The 25,515-nt window shown below is 38.5% G+C and overlaps 1 protein-coding gene across 1 annotated transcript; it reads left to right on the top strand.

Moving 5' to 3' along the window:
- The first annotated feature begins 12,860 nt into the window (after nt 1–12,860).
- SHH (sonic hedgehog signaling molecule) lies at nt 12,861–25,515 on the top strand. The gene is made up of 3 exons (XM_053466915.1): nt 12,861–13,565; nt 19,295–19,556; nt 23,580–25,515. Exons 1-3 carry the CDS (start codon nt 13,266–13,268, stop codon nt 24,278–24,280), a joined length of 1,263 nt encoding a protein of 420 aa, XP_053322890.1. The 5' UTR covers nt 12,861–13,265; the 3' UTR covers nt 24,281–25,515.

Genomic DNA, 25,515 nt, shown 5'->3' with positions numbered 1-25,515 from the left:
GCCGGCCAAGTGTTCGCCATGTTTATCAGCCCATAGCTTCTAGATGGTTCCAAAGGGAAGCTTTAAATTAGGCTGCCCACACAGGATTAGCTTGCAGTAAGCATACTTCCCGATATCACATTACATTACATTCTATTTATAGAGAGCCAGGAGATTCCGTAGGGAGAATATAAAATTAACAATAACATTTAAATTGACATCATACAAAATTACAAATGACATCTACACATAAAACGCATTATGAAGCTCTCGTGAGCTTGCAGTCTGGCAAGTCTATTTCCCAGACTCAAGAGCATGCGATGACCCATCCAGGCCCACTCGAGGTACACGTGGCACTTGTCAATAAGGCAAGTTATTAGGACCATCCCAGCAAATTAAGGCTGGTGAAGCTATGAGCCAGCCAACCAGCCAGCCAACCAGCCAACCAGCCAGCCAGCCAGCCAACCAGCCAGCCAGCCAGCCAAAGGAACCCAAAGTGTATTGGTGTCCATACTGGGTTTCATCCAAAGTCTCCTGGTGAAGCCGTACTTCCCCGGGTCTCCAAGCCCACTCCACTGCCACTCCCTACAAACTCGTACTCACGTCCCACTCGCTAAAGGCTGTTTGTGGAAGTTCCAAGGTCTGGCGACTGCGCGACTACCATTAATTCAACATTCTATTCCGATTAAGCAATAAAAGGCACACAAAGTGATTCTTCAATACTAAAATTACACTCATTACATGTCAATGGAAACGCTTTCTTTCTGCGCATATCCAGAGTTGCACAAATGTTTTCAACCAGTCCATATTTTCAGTCTGTTAAATGTGCACCTTTTTGCTTTTTATCTCTAGACCCAAATAAAAATGGTTCTCAGAACTCTGTAAAAGTTAAAATGCAATTTATATTCATGTATTGGCATTGGACACGTGATTGATCGTATGACTAATTAGTAAATAATGTACGTTAGAGCCATGATTTAGATAGTAATGTCTGTACCATTAGAGGAGTTAACATTCTAAACAAAAGATTGATGATTGGTTGAATGATTACTAGTTTGAATATATTTAAATCCTCATGACTGATGTGTTTCATGATTAATCAGAAAAGACTGTTCTTATCATTACAGGATTCATAAACCATTCGATGAACAAGAACATAAGTGATTCGTTACTTCGATTGATTTTATGTCACATTTCCCTTATACAGTTATCATGATGGCTTCTGAAATATTCTGATTAGTTAAAGTTCAACTGTAGTCAACAAGAAAGAAAGAAAGAAAGAAAGAAAGAGAAAATGAGAGGAAAAGAGAAAAGGAGAGAATGGTAGAAAGAAAGGAGAAAGGAGAGAGAAAGAGAAAAGGAATGGGAAAGAGAAAAGGAGAGAATGATGGAAAGAAAGGAGAAAGGAGAGAGAAAGAGAAAAGGAGAGGGGAAGAAAAAGAGGAGAGAATGGTAGAAAGGAGAGGGAAAAGGAAAAAGGAGAGAATGGTAGAAAGAAAGGAGAAAGGAGAGAAAGAGAAAAAAGGAGAGTGGTAGAAAGGAGAAGGAAAAAGAAAAAGGGGAGAATGGTAGAAAGAAAGGAGAAAGGAGAGAGAAAGAGAAAAGTAGAGGGAAAGAAAAAAAGGAGAGAATGGTAGAAAGGAGAGGGAAAAAAGAAAAAGGAGAGAGTGGTAGAAAGAAAGGAGGAAGGAGAGAGAAAGAGAAAAAGGAGAGAAGGGTAGAAAGAAAAGAGAAGGAAAGAGAACAGAGAGAGAGAGAAGGGAGAGAAAGATAGAAAGAAATAGAGAAAAAGAAAGAAATGATAAATAAATAAAAGAGAGCCAGCAAAAAGAAAAAGATGTAAAAGAAGAGAGAATCATAGCTGTTTCTCATCCCATCTTACGGTGAATAAAGTCTCCGGGAAGGGCTCGGAACATCGCTGCAGAGTTAGCTGGCATTCTCCAACTTGTTTAGAACAGCAAGTTTACTTCCCATCTCACCCCATTTCATCTCAACAGCCATGCATTCATTTGCAACATTAAGCAGCATTATACTCATTAATTACAAAATGAAGCTTGATTAATATGTGCAGAGTTGATGCAGCTTGAGAACATGAAATGATGTAATTAGATAAGAGCTAGAGAAAGCTATTTTCAGAAATAGCTACGAAACTCAGCAGAAAATAGAGCGACTTTAGCAGGAGCACCTACCATGAATCCCAGGCTTGCTTATTTGCACATAAACAGCGCATGTTCCACCTAGATTTACACATGGAGAAATCATGTCATTATCATTAGGCTTGTCTACCGGTAGGACTTTTCCAAGCAATGGGACATTTAGCAAGTATGTAGCACCTAGACCATCGGTTCAGATTATTAATTCCTTCTGCCCCACGGACCTTAGCTGTTTTGTTTTATTCCCTCTCATTCCTGTCTGGGAAATGCTTCACCTTTCCCAACAAGAACCACCAGTTCTTGATTTTACCCCAGATACATGAGGCTTTTTGTAACTACCTGTTAGTAGAACTGCTTCCATGATCTTTTTGGACATTTATAGGTTTTGATGTCTCGCCCCATGGTTTATTTTGGATCCCCAGTACTCAGAGCTTAACCCGTAAACAGAGCAATACATGCATGCCCCGCCAGCAGACAAGCCGCTGATGAAATGCAGCATGTCTGCCAGGCGCACCTGGTCTCTGCGCATGAAAGTGCATGGAGCGAATGTTCACTCCATCAAACTGCTTGCACCCCGTGTGGCTTGGTGGGCTGGGGTACCAGGAGCAGGGGAGGGAAGTTTCCCAGCAATACTGCAAAGACTTTCTCATAAATAAATACAAATCAAAATGCCATGACTGTTCCTTTAAGAGCATGGGAGGCTAAGGAAAATCCTTCAATTTTGTTAAAAGGTCATGAATATATATATAAATATATATATATATATCAACATAGCTCTGCACCTGTTACAAATGAATACTGAACCAACTTATTCAGAACATGCTTATGGGGTTAAATTGATAGACTTTAAATATTTGGATAATATATACATAACTATACATATATTTATATATATATATATATATATATATATATATATATATATATGATTATTATTATATTATATAGAGACATACATACCCTTCATCTACAGATGAAATCCTGATTCTTCGCTTCTGCTTCTCCCATAAATTTAAGCTACATATCTATGAGGTAATGATGTTGGGAGCTGTGTAGAGCCCTGCAGGATGATGTCAACCCCATATTTTTGGAATTCAGCAAAATTGATGAACAGACAGCGCTTGCAAATGGGTTGGCTGGTGTCCTCCAGAACATTTTGAGTGTGATCAATATAATGGAATGGCTTTAAAATGATTTAGCACATAATGCCCATCTGATGTTTGCTTTGTAACTCTGCCTGCACCATCCTTCAAACGGTCTTAGCGTTCTATTTATTTGCTTTAAAATAAAATGCATCGGGGAATCTCGTGGCACGGGCTGGTTAGGAATTCTGTTAACCCTTTCAGTGCCAGGAGCCAGTATATATTTGGTTGATAAAAAAAAAAAACATACAGTTGCTCTGTTCTTTTATGTTGATTTCATTCTCTTCTGATAACGATGACGCAGCACTTGCCTAAAAAATGATTTTTAAGGGGTCTTTTTTCTTAAAGGTCACCTTCACAGCATAGCACTCTTGGCTATATTTATTCATAAAAACTTCCTATAGCTTTTTTTTTATTTGCCAACCGGGGTTATTGTTTTCTGGATACTTTGTTTATTAATAAGAGACTATTTTGCCTTATGGAAGCTGAGATTTGTGGCAAAAGGTGGCACCATTTCTCAACCCATGTTAGAAGCTGTGCAACCATACCCCCCCCCCATTTAAATGTATTGCTCATTGCTTTTAGGAGGTCCCATTATACTTTAATTGGTAATGCAGTGGAGCGGTGGTTTGGGGGGGGTAACATTTTTGCCTCTGTACAACTTAGTGTTGAATCAGTGGGACGTTGTCGCCTGCAAATAGTTTCGAACATTGCATCAGAAATCCAGCGCCCCAACGCTTGTCACTGCTGTCCTGCTTGCGCAAATACAGCTGCAGCTTCATCTATTGGCTGAAGCATGAAAAGGGAGACCAGACTTAAGTAATCTCCGATCACAAACTTAGACAGGACTCCCGCACTTCTAAGCCATTATTATTCCATGCTTATATTAAAAAAAGTCAATCTAGGGATAAAATACACTTCTTTCACAAGTATGGCATCCATTTACTGTATACACACACACTTTGTGTTAAAAAACACAACAAATAACTGTATGTATATGTTCACATAGGGCCATTAATTCCGCATGCTTTTTTTCTCCCACAATCTGTGCCTTAGCATCGACAGGTTGGGCAACCTAAAACGAAAGGTTGTTGCCATGGAAACTGAAAACGCTTCTTAAAAAGTTTTAGAGGAAAGAATCAAATTAATGATCTGCTAAGGTTTATTTGCAAGGGTTTGAGCAGAGGTAAGGGAGAAAAATGCCAAAACGGCATTCTGGCAGGGCAGGTCCTACTAGACGGCGGAGATGGTAGAGATGTCACCATGAGGTTCGTTCCTGCCAGCAAGCAAGTACATGCTAGATGATGCTAGAGGAATAGTTCGCTATATCTCAATCTCTTTAGCTAGCCTTGGTGGGACATAATCTGGGCTGTGGCAGACCCAAATCGTACGCAATAAAAGGTATGAAACATCCAGAAGAACCTGATTGACACCCTACATCAAGAACCTTCCATAAAATCCTATTCCTGAGATTATCCCAGTGGGGAAACGAAATTAAAGCCAATCAGAGGGCAACTAATGAAATATAGTATGTGCTCCTTCCCACCGCCATCTCCCATCACCTACCGAGTCGTATCATATTATAATGGACCATCCATTTCATGAGGCTCCTCATACAGAATGCATTGACTACAATTCAGGGGTCACAGTTGGTAAATGGTTTAATGTGCCTACAAAGACATTGTTAAGGCTCATCTTAAGTCTGCATGGGTTTTGGTTTATAGCAGAAACAAAATTTGGACAATCTGTGGTATATTATTAAACAGTATCGGTTTTGTCGGAGGTGGAGTCCTCAATCCAGGAGAATAATTATAATCTTTCACAGAGAGTAGCTACAATTTGCCAAATTTATTGGAATTTTGACACCACAAATGTTGGTGATTGAGCAAAAAAGAAAAGTGTTGGGAAAGATTGATCATGCTTACTTAGCCCGCTTGTATGTGTTTTTTTTTTTGTTGGTTTGCTTAATGTTGGAGCTGCTTTCTTCCATTCCCTGGCAACCCTACTATGGAGAAATGTCCCTTTCGTCTATTCAGAATTGAAGGATTATAGAACGGCTGTGTGTGACGTGTCAAGAAACAAGACAAGGAAATTCCAAACACTGAAGAGTATCCACGAGCATCTCAAGGCCTAGAGGGGTCACCCATACAGCGAGGACTGGATTTTACGGAAGCAAGTGGGTCGAAATAATCCAACTGGGATGTTTTACGTTCATTAAGGCTATCTGAATACATGCAATATATTATTACATTATATTATTTATAGGCATTGTTTAGCTTGTTCAGATCTTCAGATTTAAATCAATTAATTAATGAATGATTACTGTCCAGGGTTGGTCCTAGATTTTGATTAATGGGAGGACCATTGTTGGCATAATCAGCTGATTTAATTATAATTAAGCCCATTGTACAACACTAAGGAATATGACGGTGCTATATAACACAATAAATAATATGCCAAATAAGAATCTGTTACAAATTGTGTTACATTATGATAAGTCAGTGTCAAATCATCAGTGTTTATATCTTTTAAAGGTTTTATATTGTTAAAAAATTTAAAAAATATATATTTTAGGCATTTCAGTTATATGCATTTTACATGTAAATTGGTCAAATTGCTAGAATGATTAGATTTAAAGTTTATGTTATTATGTAAGACGCTCTGCATAAAGTATAGGACTTTCTTGTTGCTTTTTGATTCCGAAGAGTATTGGCGTAACCAGCAGGTAAGCTGAGAAGAAATTCTGCGGAAGAGAAAAACACAAAGGTCACCACGTTGGGAAATGCCGCTTATCTCAGTGATACAAGGTAAAAAGTTTACCTAGGAGGAATGTCTAACAGGACACACCACGATATTAAAGCAGACCTGTCACCTACACACAACTCCACATTAATCAACAGAGCGCGAAAAACGGTGTTGTGTTAAGAAAAGACATAAAGGCACTCCATAAGACAAAAAAAAAACACAATTCTTTGTTTCAGATAAATAGAATCTTGAAGGGGAAAAAAAAGAAAAGTATATTACGCAACAATCATGAACTTTAACATTCTGGACCCAGGAGCCAAGAATGTGGCCTCCTAAGATAGATTCCAATAATGCAGATATTCTAACCACAGATACAGGCCTATGGAATAGTTCAGCTGGGTGATTACGTTCACTTTGTTCGCTTAGAACTTGCCGACTGGCAATAGAGATTTATTGTGTAGAAACGCAGTTCAAAGGTTTGTTTATACTCTTATTTTCAAAACATTCCGTACTCTCCTTTATTGCTCAGGTTGTTCCTTTTGTGCCACCTAAGAATCATCCTTCTTCAAGATGAAAATGCATTGAAAATAATAAAAAGATGCCCCAAGGCAGCTAAAGAATGACATGTGGAGCTCCATCCACCTGTTATGTTGTCATAGTTGAGAATTGAGCTAAGATGTATCAAAAAGTGGATGGATACATATAATATGTTGGTTAGGAGATGACCAATTAACCCGAATGAATACCAATTTTGTGGTATGGTATTGGTATGAACCACAGTAAATTCATAGACCACCTAATTAATGAAACTCTATAGAGGACCAGACTCTATAGACATCAAATCCATTAAATATGGATCCTCTACAGGTCTTTAGCCACCTCTCTGTGATTGCAACAGTTGACCACGACAAGCACACCACTAACAGGAAACATGGTGGAGATATTGAGTCCGATCAAAAGATTATGTTCCGAGTTGTATAGGGTGACCCAGTCTGGTCAAGGTCAAATCGAGGCTTCTTTCTCACGTGAGTAATTTCGCACTGAAATGTTATAAAAGCTCACACATCAACCAATAGGCAATAAAGTAACCCCGCACAGTGAATTCTTCAAAACAGCCACCCCTAACACTTTGCATCCTTGGCTGCTCATATCAGCCATCATATAATAACATTGTTGACTGTTGGGTTTTCTGCTCCTCCTGGTCTGTAAGTCTTTGGATGCTCTCACCATAGAGTCACGTCTTTCCCCATTCCCCATTTAGTACTTCTGACACCACGCGATGGTATTTCACAGCCAAAACTTCATTGACAAAGACAAACATTGAAGAGCGATGCAGAAAGCATGTCTGGAAGGACAACATTTCCTAGTAAATGGACGTTGCAATAACACTCCTAGTCATAAGCAGCTATCTTCCAATTAGGCTTTGCTACACAATGCACAATTCTTCAAAAGCATTCCTTTGGAAAAGGTAACTGATGAATAAAATGCAAATAGAGCAACATTCCTAAAATGGTTCATAGATACCAGTCCCATAGGTGATCCAGAAGAAAAACATTTGTCGCTATGAAGGCACCATAAAGATTCACAAAAGGCAAGAGGGTATCTAAAACCGGTTGTTCTGCTGACTTATCTGCCAGTACCAGATGGTACAGTTTCTTCGGAAAGGTTTGTAGGTCTTGCACTGGTAAGTTTTTTTGAAAACCTAAAGGAGAAGGTTTTTTATGGAAAAAACAGTAATAACCCCCCCCCAGCGCTATATACAGTAATGTAGGTCAGTATTGCCAAAAAATGGTTTTATGTCATTTTTTTCTCAATAAACTCCCTTTATCTGCAGACCTGGAAGCCGCCGTTGTTGTCAGTCATGTGATATTTTGGGTGACTTTCCCTGCTGAAACACCACACTGAGCTGATGCTTTATGGCAATGCTAATGAAGTCCGTTGCTCCAAAGATTTTTTTTTATTAGAGTGTCTGAGTGTGTGATTAAGACTGAGCTATTCTATTGCTTACCACAAGTCTCTTCCATAAAGAGTCAGGGTGTTTTTCAAGTAGATTGGGCTAAGATAACCGCTGTAGAACAAATGATTAATATCCAACTATGTCCCAGAACAAACTGTATATCTGTGGAACTCTATCTAAGAAATGATGTCCTCTCAAGAACAACAGGATAAGACCAAAGTACATGACATTCTACCGATCCTACAAAGTACGTTTTTTATTTCTAGCACCGTCCAGTCTGACCTCACCTGGAAGAACCTCAGATGTAAACCAGAGTTCACCAGTTTGATATTTACCGGCATTGTTGGCTAAACAATGTGGCATGAAAGCAGACAAAAGGAAACAAATCTTCTGATAATGTGTTGATAAATCACATAAACACAAAAGCAACCATGGTTTTGTGGGACACATTTTAGGAGACACTAAAAGAAAACATAATTTCTTGAACTTTTTGTTTATTCAGCAAAAGGAAGAGACAAATTATTTGACTCCATGTCTGAAAGAAACAGAAATGTCCAGAAGCAATCGTATTTTCCCTATAACATTACCACTAGCTGTTTCCAACGCCAGGGTCATAACTCCAAGCCTAATGTGTATCCAGCGTTATTAAAATAAAAAACAATGAAAAACAATGAAAGTTAAATACTTTACCAAGAGGGCGGCAGTTAAATGGAACAGACCAAGGAATGATTAAGGTTTGAGTCTCTACATCAGGAAAAATAGTAGATGGGTTGAATGAGGCTGATCTGTGCTGTTCAGGGTAGTGACTGATTCTCCCAAAGCAACTTTGTATGGGAGTGGAAGGGAAAGGATGCACAAAGGAGAGAGGGGGAGAGAAAGAGGAAAGTAAGGGAAGGGGTACATCAATTTTTTTAAAAAAGTCTCTACATTGAGAGAAATGTTTCAGGTTTCCACCTTATGTTCTTGAGCGTCTCTTCCAACTTGGAGAAGTCTTAGTGCCTAGAAAATTTCTCGTCAACTTTCTCCCACTGTAGATACATCTCAGCTTAATGCCAGTACGCCTGAGAGAAAGAATGAGAAATGAAAAAGAATGATAGATGCTGAGAGAGAGGTGCAGACACATAGAGGCGGGTGCCCAACCTTCAAGCTGCAAGCATAGAGTCGGTGATGAGATATCTGCAGCTCAGCATCAACTTGCCATAGACCATCATGTTACTCCATCAAGGTGCCATCCATGTTTAAAAAAAAAAGCCAACTTCCTCTCCCAAGAGCCCCCATGTTGGGAGCCCTATTTGAAAACAGTGGAAAGCAATGGTATTTAAGGTAGGTGTAGCGCCCAGGGTCCCTCTCAGGAGGTGGGCCCCTAAACCTAAATCCCACCAGATGGTAGCCCTGCCAGAAGTCATCTCATATATCTGTACAAATGCACATGAAGACCAGACTACTAAAAACCCAACCCCTGATTTTGCCTCATGCCAGTGGGGACCCAACACCTCAATGGACCCCGGGGCATTTGCACCTTTCAACCCGTTAGTAATCAACCCTTAGAGAAGGAAAGACACAGAGAGGAAATGTAACCTTTATTTCACAACCTCATCAGATGGATCAAAGTTAATTGTGTAAATATGATGGATTATTTGAAATAGCCTATCCTCCATGAGTCAACAGAAAATCCTAACGTCGACAGCATAACACTCATTACAAGTTGCGTACATTTTTTTCTGTTCTAGTATTTAAGTTACTGTTTGGTTTTTTTTAGAAAACCTTTTATTGGGGGTATGTTTTAACCCTTTGAGTGCCTGCACAAACTCTCTCTAGCACCCAAAGGATTGATGATAAATAAGTTGGTGATATTTCCATATTATTTATTAAAGTTTTTTTTTTTTTTTTTAACATGCAATGACTGGTTATTATTTGATTTAGTTATTTTTCCCCAAAAAAGATGGGGTTGTTAACATTATATGTATTTTTTAAATTCCAATGTATGGCATGTACCCTCGCCCTGATCCTTTTTGCTTTATTTATTTTTTGTTGTTTTTTGTTTTTGTTTTTTTTTTCTGACATGGTTTTAGGTTCACTTTAAGCAAAAAAATAAAAATAAAAAAAAACTTGTGTCCAGCATAATGTAAGGACAAGTTCACTGCCCTGTGATCTGTGAACTTAATTATCCGGCTATCCCATATGTTTTCTTTATATGATAATATTGTTTTTAACTATTTCTGTCAGTGGTCCTCTGGACAATATCAGCAGAGGTCCTGTTAACCAGAGACTAAAATTAAGGGGAGTCACAAGCAAAGCATCAACCACAGAAGGTTCAAGCAGGAGGGGAGGCTGGACAGTAGAGTCCCAGACTGTAATATATCATGTTTATGCAGACAATGGGTCTGAAATGGATTTTTTAATCCAAGACACAGTTAATCCTTTTAAATAGGGCGTCCTTGCCCGGGTTTAGGCTATCATAATCCTCAAAATACAGTCACACCAGGTGAAATTTGACAGGGACTCCTGGTAGATGTTTGTGTGAGTGCATCCACTGAGCTCATAGCAGACCCAGCTAGACCCTACCCCAGCCTCTACAGCCTCCTGACACTGGCCTCCACCATGCAGCCTCCTTGACTGTACACAGCCAGAGCAGCACTACCTGATTATGTAATTCTCTGGGCAGAGGACCAACACTTACTACCTCTGTCCCTCTCTCTCTCCGACTCTCCCTCCCTCCAGCACTCTGCCCTCTCTGTCTTTCTATCTGACCATCTTTCTCCTTCTCTGCCTGTTTCTCTGACCATCTTTCTCCTTCTGTCTCTCTCTTTCTCTCTGACCACATTTCTCCTTCTCTATCTCTCTGTCTCTCTATCTTTCTCCACCTCTCTCTGCCAATCTTTCTCCCTCTCTCTTCTCTGTCTGTTTCTCTGACTATCTTTCACCTTCTCTGTCTCTCTCTCACCATCTTTCTCCTTCTTTCTCTCTCTCTGATCATCTTTCCCCCTCTCTGTCTCTCTCACTGATTATCTTTCTCTCTGTCTCTCACTTACCATATTCACACTGTACATCTTTGCCATCTCTCTCTCTCTCTCCTTCCATCTTCCCTCTCTCTATATATTTTTCTTCTCTCACCCCCTCCTCCTCCTCACCTTATATAGAGGATCTTGCCTGAGGTCCTCTTATCATGAAACCACTGGATGCAATACAGGCTGCCCTTATCATATCCTATGCAGTCACCTATCCAAGAAATCATTAACTCAAGCAAGGGTAGGTATTTACAAGGCAGAAAATGCCTGTTTGCTTTTTTTTCGGGTAATTCTCCTGTCTGTTAATCTTTGGTGCATACTGCCATGTGCTGATGTTATAGATAATGAGGATTTAAACGCCCATACCTTCTCACTGTCTGTAGCAATCTACTGTATAGAGGTGACACTACTTGCTTGTGTATAGATCAAAATTACAAGGGAGTGTTGATTACCAGGAAAGCTAACCCACAACATTTAAAGCAAGTTTCTTTTTAATACTTTGGCATGGTTTAATCATCTGTTACATCAACACTTCAGACCACATCAAACAACCATCAACTTTTTTATACTGTGATATTATTATTCTTTTACCTGTTTTCACAGAGGATCGTAGAACAAACAGCCAAGAGCAACGAATGTATATATATATAACCCTCTCAGTGCCAGTAGGGTTGTAACAGTAGTCGTCTGCAATCCATTGCCGGTGCTCACAGGGTTAACCAATATTCAGTATATATATAATGAAGAGAGTTTGCAACTCAAGGGACAGCCTCTGTTGATTTAAATGCAACAGATATAATAATGATTTAACACTTTGGGTACCAGGCAATAGACTGGAAATCTAAATGGAATATGTTATAGTATACAATTTGGAATATTTAAATATGCCACATTTTGGCATTTCAGTGCCACTTTTTTGTGTGTTTTTGGGTGGGGGCACCCTTCCATTATTTCAACCTGATTTAATTTTTTATTTATATTACAGTCAGAAAATACATAATTACAAATCTTAACAGTTCTATTAAAGGTGAATGAACTGAATTTAAAGATCACTGAGTTTATTTTCGACCCCCCCTAGACCCTGTGCCATCCCCCCATAGCGGGACTTGCTTAGATTAACACATTTGCAGAAGCAGGGCTACCTGAAGAAGGCATGTCCTCCTCTACTTGCTACTTTAAGAAACCACAGGAACAGATCCAAATCCCTCTGGTTAAATTAGATAACAATTAATTTAACATTAAACTTATCTTTTTTCCCACTCAGTTATCAGAAATCTAACCCCATGCATTGTGTTTGCGGATGTCTTAAACAGGGTTTAAGGTTAAAACTTAATGACTCCCAACAGGGGGTAAAGAATTGTCCATTTGCAAGTGACTAAAGTTACAAGGTTTAATCCTGTATGTTCACACTAGAAACCCTATCTATATATACAAACTATGTATATATATATATATAAATATATATATATATATATATATATATATATATATATATATATATATATATATATATAAAACACATACATAGACATATAAAAATGTATTCTGTGAGTTTATATATTTATTTATTTATTGTGTGTGCTTCTTACAACAATGTAATACACTTTATTATTTTAAAAAAAATCTACAAACCTGCCAATAACTGCATAGTTCAAATAAATACCTGCTCAGGATCAAAGATCCCCAAACAGATACCTCTGTATATTATTATGGAAGCACAGTTTTATATACCTGCTGACAAATTTGTCAATTTGCCAGGAAAGTTTTTTTTTTTTTTCTTTTTTTTGCAAAAGAAGTGATGTTATCCTAAGAAATCCTAGACACACCTCCTTTTTTTTTTTCCTCCAAGATTTCAAATAAGACAGAGCAAGATCTTGTCAGATTGTCATGCATTTGGAAGGGTTAACACCAGCTTGTCTGTCCTGACCAATCAGCTCCAGGCAAAGCCAGCTATAATATAGCACTAAAGGCAGCCTGCACTCACTGTCTCTACAGCACTGCCTGTTCTTATTCCAATCAAACCCTTTTTTTCTTTTTTTTTTTCTTTTTTTTTTTCTTTTTGTTTCTGCTTCTGATTTCTCTTTCAGGTCTAAACTGCAATGTGTTCCATTATGAAGGACCTTTACTTTGCTATTTCAGCACCTTGGTGGCAATCGGTGGATAGTCAATGAAGCTAGCTGCTAAGGCAAGGAGATACAGTAGCAACTGGGAGCTACCTACAGAGGATCTTGGAGATTCCCAAGTTGAGCTGTAAAAAAAGTCTTTGGATTCAGTGGATGAAATGTTGATGCTGACACGAATTCTCCTGGTGGGATTTATCATTCACTTGGTGGTCCATCCTGGACTGTCCTGTGGACCAGGTAGAGGCGTTGGTAAAAGAAGACACCCCAAAAAACTAACCCCATTGGCTTACAAGCAGTTTATTCCCAATGTGGGCGAGAAGACTTTAGGGGCAAGTGGAAGATATGAAGGCAAGATCACAAAGAACTCTGACAGGTACAAAGAGTTAACCCCAAATTACAACCCTGACATCATTTTTAAGGACGAGGAGAACACAGGAGCAGACAGACTGATGACCCAGGTACCTACCTACCATTTCTTTTACCCCTTTTAATTTTGGGTGGTTATTTATACAATTCTCCAATATATATATATATATATTTGATAAAATTGGTAAAATTCAGATTATTTTAATTTGTGATTCATCTATATTCCATCCCTGAGTTATCCAAAGCATTTGAGCCAAATGTATCCATTTCTCACATCAGATACATTGTCTCATGCTAAGTGCACGTCTTCATCCCTCCAACAAAGATACATTTTACCTCCTTGATGAAAAAAAGGCAAACTAAGGATCATCTTTAGTATTTAGTACCTAGTTATTGCCCCCCCTCCCCACAGAGGGCTGTTAAATCTGAATCGACCGTTTCATTCTGTTCTCTGTTTTTTTTTTTTCTAATTTTAATCGCTTCAAGCAACTGGGGCAATAGAATTATTTGCAATTGTGCCCATCAGAGCGTGAACACATTGATATGTTTTAAGGATGACCAGCTCCAGAGCTCTGATACCCCTGTCTGGGAGGGACTCACTTATTAACATGACATCATTACTGATCACATCCAGAGATGATGGCAAATTAACCCTTTGGCTCAGTGCCAGCCAGCCTCTTCTCTGTCAGTAGTTATGAAGAAGATCCATGGTCCATTTATCCTTCGGGGTAGCACCAGCTCTCATGGTGTCTGGGCGATACGTTGAGCTTTAGAGACAAGCCAGGCTACATATTAGAGGAGGGGCAGATATATAGGTCAGGCTGAATATACTTCCCTTTCGAAGACATGTGCATCTCCCAGATGTGTGCAGATATGACAAGGCGTGAAACCTCTCGCTTAAGGATCGCTTATTCTTGCCCTCCTCATCTCTGGGTTTTTCTTCAGCTAAGTGACAGTTTCCCCCTTGGGATCTACGAGCTGCCACCTTAAATCTTATTGTCCCTTAAGAAGATCATTCCCTGCCACTGGCTGATCAATGCATTGAGTCCAGACCAGACAGCAGACCAGATGATCAAGCTCTATAACACTTATACACACACACACACACACACATATATATATATATAAAATCAGGCAGCTTTCTTGTGGCTGGGCGTTCTGGGAGTCGGAGTCGTGCTCAGGGGCAGCAGTGTGGGAGATGGGTCCCTGTCTGCCCTGTACACAGGCGGCAGGCTCCGGCCATTACTTGTGGGGGTCCCAGGGTGTCTGATCCCATCAGCTGAGAGACACTGAGCCTCATCCAGCCAGACGCACTTCAGCTCCACTTATTCACCGCTTCTATCGATCGTAACGGCTACAGTTACACGGATGGACGCGTCGGGAACCTGCTATAGCAAGCCACAGACTGTGCCGGCAGCCGGGGCCAGGTGAGAGAGAGAGAGAGGGAGAGAGAGATAAACAGATAGAAACAGTGCGTGAGAGAGAGAGAGAGAGAGAGAGAGAGAGAGAGAGAGAGAGAGAGAGAGAGAGAGAGAGAGAGATAAACAGATAGAAACAGTGCGTTTGAGAGAGAGAGAGAGAGAGAGAGAGAAAGAGAGAGAGAGAGAGAGAGAGAGAGAGATAGAGAGAGAGAGAGAGAGAGAGAGAGATAAACAGATAGAGATAGTGAGCGATAGAGAGAGAGAGAGAGAGAGAGAGAGAGAGAGAGAGAGAGAGAGAGAGAGAGGGAGAGATGAACAGATAGAGATAGTGAGCGATAGAGAGAGAGAGAGAGAGAGAAAAAAACAGATAAAGATAGTGAGCGAGAGAGAGAGAGTAAGAGAGCGAGAGAGAGAGAGAGAAATAAAGAAATTGTGTGTATCTTGTGTATGTAGTGAGTGCCAGCACACAGGCACCTGGCTGAATGCCCTCCAGATCTCATCCCATATCAGACCTTGTTCTGCTTTCTTCTGATGGCACCATGAGGTCTCCTGGCCCTCTCTCTCAACTTCTCTTAAGACAAAACCGTTGGACCCAACATGGCCCTTGCCATCCTAGAGCCACCATGGACAGGGAAAGCCCCAAAATGCCAAGATGAAGCCTTATGTGCCACTCTGTGTGCCAATCACTAGGGTCTGGCACCAGGTGTAACTTAAGCAGGTGTGCGGGCTGCAGGTCTGGCCTCACCTGCTGTTAAACTCGTGTAAAAGTGGTCACTGGGTGTCTTTTTATTTAATATTCTCTTGTTCAGCTAAGTTCTTGGCAAGTGTTAGGACCCGCCTCACAGGTCTATCTACAATGTTAAGAGCTTCACTCCATGGGACTGTTAAACTTTCAAAATATTTGTTGAATGCGTTAACTGCTAGTTAATATTAACAGGGGTGAGGAGAGACAGACAGACACAGAGAGAAAGGGAAACAGGCCAAGGAGAGGGGGTGTGAGAGAGAGGCAGAGAGAGAGAGAGAGAACTTCATTAGGAAAAAAAGATATGGGGCAAATATAGTCATATATATAGAGAGACCCCAAATTCTACAGGATACCCCCAAAACATTGTTGCAGTATACACTAAGAATTGTGTATAAATAAGAATCCAAGGAACTGGTTTCAGTGGTGCAATCCCTATGGCAACCAGTGGAATGTTTGTGCTGATTTCTCCATTTTCACCTCTTTTTGCTACAGAATTGCTCTAAACTACCCCATTATGTTAGGTGGAATTAAATGTATTTCGCAAAAGGAGGGTCAGTGTGAGTAAATTCAGTTCCTATGAAATAAATCACAGAGGGGTGTAATTTAGGCACAGAGGTGCATCTAGATTAAGTGAGGAATTTCGAGATCTTCCATCCCATTCTGGAAGCCACCAGGATGTTTACCCTGACAAGTAACTGTTAAGTGTCTCCTTCAGCACATGCATTGCTGGGCAGATTAGAGGCTGCCTGGCACACACAGCTTGTTCATCTACTTTGTTTTCCACCTGAACACAAAGATCTTGGCTTCAGGCTGCCCTGCTGGGCTTCACGATGGCTGAGCAGAATTGGGCTTGATATGTGGCACACGACCCACATAATTCATGAATGGTCTAATCTTCACGGTTTTGACTCTGACAATTCAACTCTAGCTCTCAATAAAGACAGGTCTTACACGGGGGGATTGGGCTAGACTTTCCTTAGTCTTCCATTTAATTCGAATTCACTTGGGATAATCATTTCTGTTACAAGCAATTAAATGTCAAATTGAGTCTCGAAAATAAAAGTCTACTTTAGATCCAGAATGAAAATTAGTAGAAATAGTAGAAATATAATGGAGCAGGAATATTACCAAACAGGTCCTAGATACAACCCACTTAACAGGGGCTGTAGTTTGTGTTATGCCTGAATACATTACAGATGTTTAGCTAAAAAACAGTCTTATTTGGGACATTAATGGGGAATTTCGCTTTTTTGCTGGAAAAGAGAGAGCTTATGCAGTAAAGAGTGAGCGTTTGGCTTTAGTACCAGGTAAAAACTAGTGTCTCAAAGTTTTGCTATTTAATGTATAAGTTAATAGAGATACTTTAGGTTATTTAATATATATATATATATATGTTACATTGTATATATATATATATATATATATATATTATACATACTTATATATCACTTTGTGTCTGTTACATTTATTATTAGATTTATATTGCAAACTGGTTTTGAAAGGGTTATCAATATTCACAATTGCATAAATTGCCCATCTCGGGTGATAACGTTTGTAAATAAATTATTATTTTGTAAATAAATCTGCTGCTAATTAATATAATTCTGTAAATTCCCAGATTCGGTCTCCCTCTAGCTGCAAATTGTTCCAATCCCAGCTACATCTCTCAAGCAGCTCCCATAATAATCCAACCCAAACATGATTGTCTGGGGTATTAAAAGCTGGGCTGGTGCCCTTTTGGGGTACATGCACAGAATGCACATGCAGATTGTTGTCTAGCTTCTGCTGTGTTGGCTGGTCAATTACCCTCATTTACCACCAATCTACACCTGCCTGCCACTCACACCCCTTAATAGTACACCTGCATCCCTATCTCACTTACCTAAACTTGGGGAATTATATTGGTTACTATGGTGATTGCACCATATATAGTCCATACATCATACATTGTCCTCTCAACTTGGACTCACCTACCTAAATTATTCAAGTGACCTAAATCACTACACTTAACCTCTTCTACCCAATCTGTTCTACATATTTACCAATCTACAGCCATCATCCTTCCCTTATATACCAACCTAAACAATTCCAATTACCCTACCTGCTCCAGGCACCGAAAATCAGCTACTGGCCATACAAAATGCCCCTATAACTTGATCCCAAAAAACCTCTGATAAAAGCTAAGAAGCAACAAGAACATAAAAGATTTATTCTATATTTTAAGTGAAAAGGATTGCCTTTCTTTGTAAGAGATATCATGATAAATCATGTTTGTTCACACTCTGATGTGCTTTAAAGAACCCTCACCTGTTGTTCTAACATTGTTATCTAGAGAATCCCTGCACTATCTGGTTTACTTTTTAAAAGATATTGTTCCCAGAGCACCCCCCTCCATTCACCAAACTTCTATCTTGGTTCCTTAACAAAAATCTATAATGGTTTGGAAAATGGGGTCTTCTGCTCACATACCTGGAACTCTAAGGACTGTAGTGATTGATCTGAAAGGAAAAGCCTTCTCCAGAGATAAAGGAGATGGAAAAGTATTCAGAGGTCTTTCAACAGGGAATTAATGTTGAAAGGAACTGGGAGGCTTGTTGGTGGACACCAAAATTTCACAGTTAAAGGCTTGACATCATTTGTCTTAAAGAACCCATGGATAAGGTGTAGGCTTCACTCACTTAGAGGGCAGGGTGAAGGCACATGCCCATAAGAATGTGTGGTTTGGGCCAATACGGAAGAGTGTTTGGCCCCAAACTGTTGATTCCACCTTAATAGTTAAAGTAGTTTAAAATATGGAAGTAGCTAACCTGAGTTCCCTATCTGGTAAAATTGTGTTCTGTTTTTATTTTTCCTACAAATATTTGGAAACAATTGTAGAAATATATGTAAAGCTAGCTAAAATGAAAAGATTTGGAAATCAAGTTTCCCAGATATTTGTTCAAAATAATTGATTGTATTTTATTATCAGAGCACGTGGTTAGGAGGAGGCGATGAACCCACGGGGAAATAGAGACCATCTCGCGTGGCTCTATAATTGTGTACCCATATGGCTTATGCCCCTTTAAATACCCATATGAGTAATGTCCCTTTAGATACCTATATGGCTTATGTCCTTTTAAATACTTCTATGGTTTATATCCTTTTAAATATTATATAGCTGTGTACCTGCAAATATAGCTATATGTCCAATGTCCCTTTAGATACTCATACAGCTTATAACCCTTTAAATATTGTATAGTTGTGTGCCTTAAAATACCTTTTTGGCTTATGTCCCTTTAAATACCTAGTTGGCTTATGTCCCTTTAGATACCTATATGCCTTATGTCCTTTTAAATACTTATATGGTTTATATCCTTTTAAATATTATATAGCTGTGTACCTGCAAATATAGCTATATGTCTAATGTCCCTTTAGATACTCATACAGCTTATATCCCTTTAAATATATGTGTGCCTTAAAATACCTTTTTGGCTTATGTCCCTTTAAATACCAAGTTGGCTTATGTACCTTTAAATGCATATATGGTTTAATGTCCTATTTAATATTGTATAGTTGTGTCCCTTTAAATACCTATATGGTTGATGTCCCTTTAAATAACCTGTACCGCCATCATTAACAGACCCTCATTTATTTTTCTTACGATCTCTTCTTCCAGAGGTGCAAAGACAAGCTCAATGCCCTGGCTATCTCTGTAATGAATCAGTGGCCAGGGGTGAAATTGCGAGTGACTGAGGGCTGGGATGAAGATGGCCACCATTCAGAGGAGTCCCTGCACTACGAAGGTCGAGCAGTGGACATCACTACATCGGACAGAGAGCGTAGTAAATACGGCATGCTGGCCAGGCTGGCGGTAGAGGCTGGGTTCGACTGGGTATTCTTCGAATCCAAAGCCCATATTCACTGTTCTGTAAAAGCAGGTAAGTGTTCCTTCCCCAAAACATAAGTTCAAATACCAACGCGTAGATTTACGGGTAGAGAAAGCATTTACTAAGTGCCGGAAAGTTGGAGAGATTTGCCTCTGAGTGTTAATTCACGGTGCCTTAATATCGGTTAAAAAGAGATATCTGAACAATTTGAATTTCTCTCAAATGTAAAAAAATATATAAGAACACAAAAAGAAATCATATAATTTCAAGAAATTTTAATTTCAAAGGAAAATCGCATTGGTCTGAACCCCAGTAGAACTTTTAGTACATTTAACCATAAATAGAAATAGACTTGAGGGACCCTTAAAATCACCCGCTTTCTTGTAAAACACTTCAAAGGGTTTAATCGAATTATAGTTTAAATACTTTTTGATTTAAGAAAAAAAATATTTATTATATAATAAATTCGATATAATTAGTTGCTCTGATTGCAGATATCATTTGTAAATATTTGTATTTTAATTGGTCAATCTCAGGAATAATTAATATTATTTATTACCTTCCTTAATGGATTATTATTTTGTATCTCCCTGGTCTAGTGAATATATATATATATATATATATATATATATATATATATATATATATATATATATATATATATAAAATCCCAGATTACCCAAATTATTTTTTTATAGAGAATATACCAACGAAATTGTAAATAGTCAATCCTGGAATTGCCTGGCCAAATAATGTAAATAGAATTTCGAAGAATACACTACTTTAAAAAGTTATTTTTTTTCAGTGAATATTAGTTGTTTTTTGTTTTTTTACAGACTTATTAGTTGTATTATTAGTAATATCTTTACAAAATATATGTTTTAAAAAAGCTTTATTGAGGATCGAGGATCAATCGCTGTTATTATGCATGACAAATAGAAAACACTTTAAAGCCACTGAATGCTCCAATAAAGAAAATGTGGATTTCATTTAGATTAAATTCCCCAGGGTGGATATTTATGTAAGGATCCAATCAAACTTTATGAGACCTGTTGAATTATATAAATACAATTTGGGTATTTTTCTGATTGTGGGGGATAAACACAAAATATAAAATCATGTATTAAATATTTAAAAAAAAAAAAAAGTTTTTACAGTGAAAACTGTATGCTTTAAACAAAGTCGCCCATAACTTTAACCCATTCACGGCTGGAAGCTTCACTATATTTTCTGAAAAATACAAAAAAAAAATCAGTTTTGTTATTAATTCGAAAGTGCACTTAAGAGTTACTTAATTTGTGACATCATTAGAATTCATATCGTTGTGCCAGATTGGTAACAATTTTTCATGTGATTTGTTTCATATTCCATATTCTAGATAGAGAGGGATCCCTGATATTCCGTGCACTTACAGCGCCCCCTGGTGTCACAAACAAGGAATGAATCTATAAAGGAAATTAATTGGAAAAAAAATCTTCTGCTTCACCCAAAATTGGTGTGTTTTTCTAAGCTGTTAGAGACAAGTTTGCGAAAGGACCAGTCTGTCAACATTAAGACTTCACTTCCCTGATCTCTGAACTGAACCTGTTGATATTATTTCTCTTGGAATTTAAGAAGTGTTTACAAGGCTTGGGACAGAAACAGAGTTAGTTGCTATTGCTCCCCCTCCCCAGGTTCAAAAAGAAACGTTTGTTATTTTTTTTGTTGTGTAGCAACTGAAGTTAACCCTTTTAAGGCCAGGGTAGTGCTGATGTCCCTTGGACTTATGCAAGTAAAAATAATAATAATAATAATATAAAAGAATAAATTAAGCTAATAATGCAATGCTTTTGGGACATTTTAGAGATAATTCATTCTCTTTGCTTCCAAAATTTTTAAGAAATCCAAGTTTTTGGTGGAGTACATTAAGTTGAAGAATCTAATGTAGCAAGATACCACATCTGGTGGCCAAGTCTTTTTGGACCTCATCTCCAACAATCTCCAAACATTTGAATTTGTATTCCCGAGCAGCTGGTGTATTAGCGCTCCTATATATTAATTTATTGATTTATATAGCACCCTCATATTCCACAGTGCTGTACAATGGGTAAACAGGACTGAAGCAGTGCAACACATAACAATTTAGCTTTACAGAAACAAAAGACAAGCAGAGCCCTGCTCAAAGGAGCTTACAATCTAGCTACTGGCTGGATTTAGTGTTGTAAGGTCGTGTGACAGTGTTCCAGGGTCCAGTGTTTGGAAATCCTACGGCTAAATCTGGGAATGTTATTGTCCCGGAAAACCATTTCATGCTTCAGAACTTGATTAGGAGATTAGAGGCCAAAAGAATCCAGAGCTAGACAGGAAGATTCTTTATCTAGATATCTGTTTGCAAAAAGTATGATCCTAGAGGCTGGAATTCAAAGAGCAATCCTTTCCAATATATCTGAATTATTGTCTCCAGAACTGAGAAAGGAGATGCAGGGTGGTAGTTTAAACCCTATCTAATAGTCCTTGGAGATTATTTAGAGCTCACCCCTACATTTAAAATTCAAATACACATCTTGAATGTCTTAGAGAGGGGACTCAGCTTGTGCAAACAGTGTTACATGGGACTGTGGAGCCTATGTGTGTGAATTGGCACATAGAGTTTCTACACCTGAGCAAATAGGGGGAAGAGATGGGAAAAAAATGGATGTATCCTCTCATCCAAGAGAGCCTCTATTTCTGAATCAGAATGACAAAGAAGGCCCTTTATTGGATTTTAATTAGGAATCCCAAACAAGTCCCACTCAAAGCCTCCTGATTGTCACACCTCTAGCAATTCATTGCTGTGTTTGCATTGAGCCTGCTATACCAGGACTTCTATTCATTTAACCCAAAACAAGCAAACAAGGCTTGCTCTCCCCAGGACAAACTTCTACCCCTGCTACTGCACAGAAACTAGTGTTTCAGGTCAGCCTCTTCCTTCCACAGGCTCCTTTTTTCTTGTGGTTTGTTTAATTTGTTACCCATATGTGATAAAGTCATTAGCAGGTCAATAAAAAACTCATTTTCACCCTCCTTGTTCTTCCTGAGAAAGCCATTAGTATTGGGGTATTTATTATAACACCTTGAGCTGTAGTAGGCGGCTTCTTGTTTTTTTTCCCCACATATTTATAAAGAATAATTCTGAAGCAAAGTGCTAAATTTAGACAAACGTTCCATTGGTTTCTGTGCACACCATAAGTAATTTTAATAAAATGTAAAGATACCTAACGTATGTTTTTGAGTCATGGAATCAGGGGTACTGAAATGCAATAATAATGCCGGGGTTCAGCAACTTTTCATTTTATTGGAAATTGTAAATTTAATCAAATTTAAATATGGATCTGGGGCAGGAAAACCTGCTTTATCCCCAAAACTATGGGTTTTAATTGTTAAGGGCAATTCTAAAATAAGAACAATCAAATGTAAATAATATCAATACAATGTTTCTTATTCTCAGTATCTTTCTTGTACCCCATTATTTTTTTCATATTGAAACTTTTCCTACACATGTAAAATAATATATATATATATATTGAGAGGAGGCTGTCATTGGGCAGTGATTCTGTCTTTTTATCCGATATAACGAGGACTTGGCATCTGATAGGTACAGATGACTTGCTTGATATGATGTCATCATGATCATTATTTGATTATTGGTATTGTAGTGATCTCTAAGCTAAGCATTGTGAGAAAATCACCTATATCAAAATATTGCTGGGCTGCATCTCTCAACATGACTTATGAGCCGATTCAGGCTGGAGGTGATAGGGGTTGTGGTCCAAAAGACTTTATATAATTAGATACTGACCACCCCATGTAGTTCTCTTCTGAGTAACTTCTTTGATGTAACTATTGCCTTTACTAGCAACAATGTAGCTCATTCAGAGACTCCTAGAGGTTGATGAGGGCAGCGCTGCCTTTTATAGCTCACTGTGCAGAGTCGTTAAGGTACATAAATTTGTATGTGGGGGTAACTTGAGAAATGAATGTATGCAACCAGGCAAGTAGTTACCATATTCTGATCTGACTACTTGGTCATCATTGACATGTCTTCTTCTCTTACAGAGAACTCGGTGGCTGCAAAGTCAGGAGGCTGTTTTCCAGGGTCTGCCACTGTGACCTTGGAAGATGGATCCATCAAGTCGATGAAGGACCTCAGACCAGGAGATCGGGTGCTTGCATCGGATGGTCAGGGCGGGCTGGTGTACAGCGACCTCCTGATGTTCATAGATAGGCAGGAAGGAGCGAGGAAGGTCTTTTATGTCATAGAGACATCTCAGCCTGGAACCAGCATCAGGTTGACAGCAGCTCACCTCCTCTTTGTGTCTCGTCAATCCAATGCCAGCAGGTCCTTCAAGTCTGTCTTTGCCAGTGAGGTCCGGCCAGGAGACTGGGTGTATCTAGCAGATGAAAAGGCTGGGGGTTTCAAGGAGGTGGAGGTGGAAAGAATACGCCTTGAAGAGGATGTTGGAGCTTATGCCCCCATGACTGCTCAAGGGACATTGGTGGTAAATGGGGTACTCGCCTCCTGCTATGCAGTGGTTGAAGAACATAGCTGGGCACACATGGCATTTGCCCCATTGAGGTTAGGTTTGAACCTTCTGTCCCTCTTTTCCCCCAGAAACTCCACCCTTCTACCAGGGTCTCCTACATACTTCCAGGCTGAAGGCATTCATTGGTACTCCCAAATCCTTTATCAAATAGGGACTTGGGTTTTGGACAAAGACTATATTCACCCTTTGGGAATGGCAGAAAAGTCCAGTTGAAGCAACTTCCATTTCATTACATTGACAGAGACATTCTTTTTAAGTAGGACAGCCCAAAGTAGACACTATGGAATCAGAGACACCCCTTTGGCCCATTTTCAGCTTTTTTTTTATATCAGTGTATTTTTCATTCATATTTTTGTTATGTTTTCTCGGTTTTCATCTTCTAATGAATATTTATTTTTTTTGTTATTGGAACAGATGTTTAATATGAATGGGACATTTAAAAAAAAGCCTTAAATATTTCTTTGATAAATTATTTGTCAATCTAAAAAAATATATCTAGCCTCCCTTGAAAAGCAAAAATGCTTTAGGAACCCAGTCTATGACAGCAAAATCTATTTTTATACAAGTCCCATATTATCCTGATCTTCGCGATTAAAGAATATATGCATTGAGAGACAAAGAGACAGGCACATATAGACAAAGCCACCAACACAGGAGCTTACACTCAACATAGGAACCCACAATACAATAAAAAGACACAAAGATCCACAGACACACAACAAAAAGACACCTACAAACAAACATGCACCCACTCTGCCCCCCTAATTTAATTGCCCCTTCTCACCAACAAGACAGACCTTACACTAAAGGTGTCTTCAGTGGTCCTAAGGAGTCCTCACTATCAGTACAAGCGTTTGAACAAGTGTGAACTGGTCTCAGCTGGGATCAATAAATTATATTTTTATATACAAACTTGTAAATTAGATTTTTGCAGAGATCAATACTTACTAAATTACATTTCGTTTTTGGAAATAGTGTACAATATGAGAATATATTATTTTAATTTAAATAGTTTGACAACTTAACGTTATGGCTTATATTATGTTTTGATTTTATGTTTAATATTTTGTTTGCAAAAAAAAAAAAAAGAAAAAAAAGTAAAAAAAAATATGCAGTCAGTCACATTCATGTAATTTTGGACTGTTACACCTTTTTTTTTGTTTTTGTTCAACAATAGGAATCTTGTCATTGCTAACTTCAAAGAGTTTACTAGAAAATTTAATATTTTTATTAATGACAGAAAAAAAAAATTACTGTGCACATCACTTAGACTTCCAGAGATTGAAGACTGTTTGTACAGAATAAGGGAAATTTGCATTAATAAACTGAAAAACATAACTCCTGTGCATTTACTAAAATGTATTTTTTTGAATACTTTGTAACAGCTTTAATAGTTTTATAGAAATAAAATGTGCCATGCACAGCTTGCTCCATACTTCAAACTGAAA

This window comes from Spea bombifrons, chromosome 5 (genome assembly GCF_027358695.1).
Source record: "Spea bombifrons isolate aSpeBom1 chromosome 5, aSpeBom1.2.pri, whole genome shotgun sequence".
Classification (NCBI taxonomy): domain Eukaryota; kingdom Metazoa; phylum Chordata; class Amphibia; order Anura; family Pelobatidae; genus Spea; species Spea bombifrons.
This window is presented reverse-complemented; position numbering and strand designations above follow the sequence as displayed.

Excerpts from the sequence above, each read along its gene's own strand:
- SHH (XM_053466915.1), top strand. The coding sequence starts at position 13,266 with ATGTTGATGCTGACACGAATTCTCCTGGTGGGATTTATCATTCACTTG. Across the intron at positions 13,566-19,294 it reads CAGACAGACTGATGACCCAG|AGGTGCAAAGACAAGCTCAA; the intron begins GTACCTACCTAC and ends CTCTTCTTCCAG. Across the intron at positions 19,557-23,579 it reads TCACTGTTCTGTAAAAGCAG|AGAACTCGGTGGCTGCAAAG; the intron begins GTAAGTGTTCCT and ends CTTCTCTTACAG.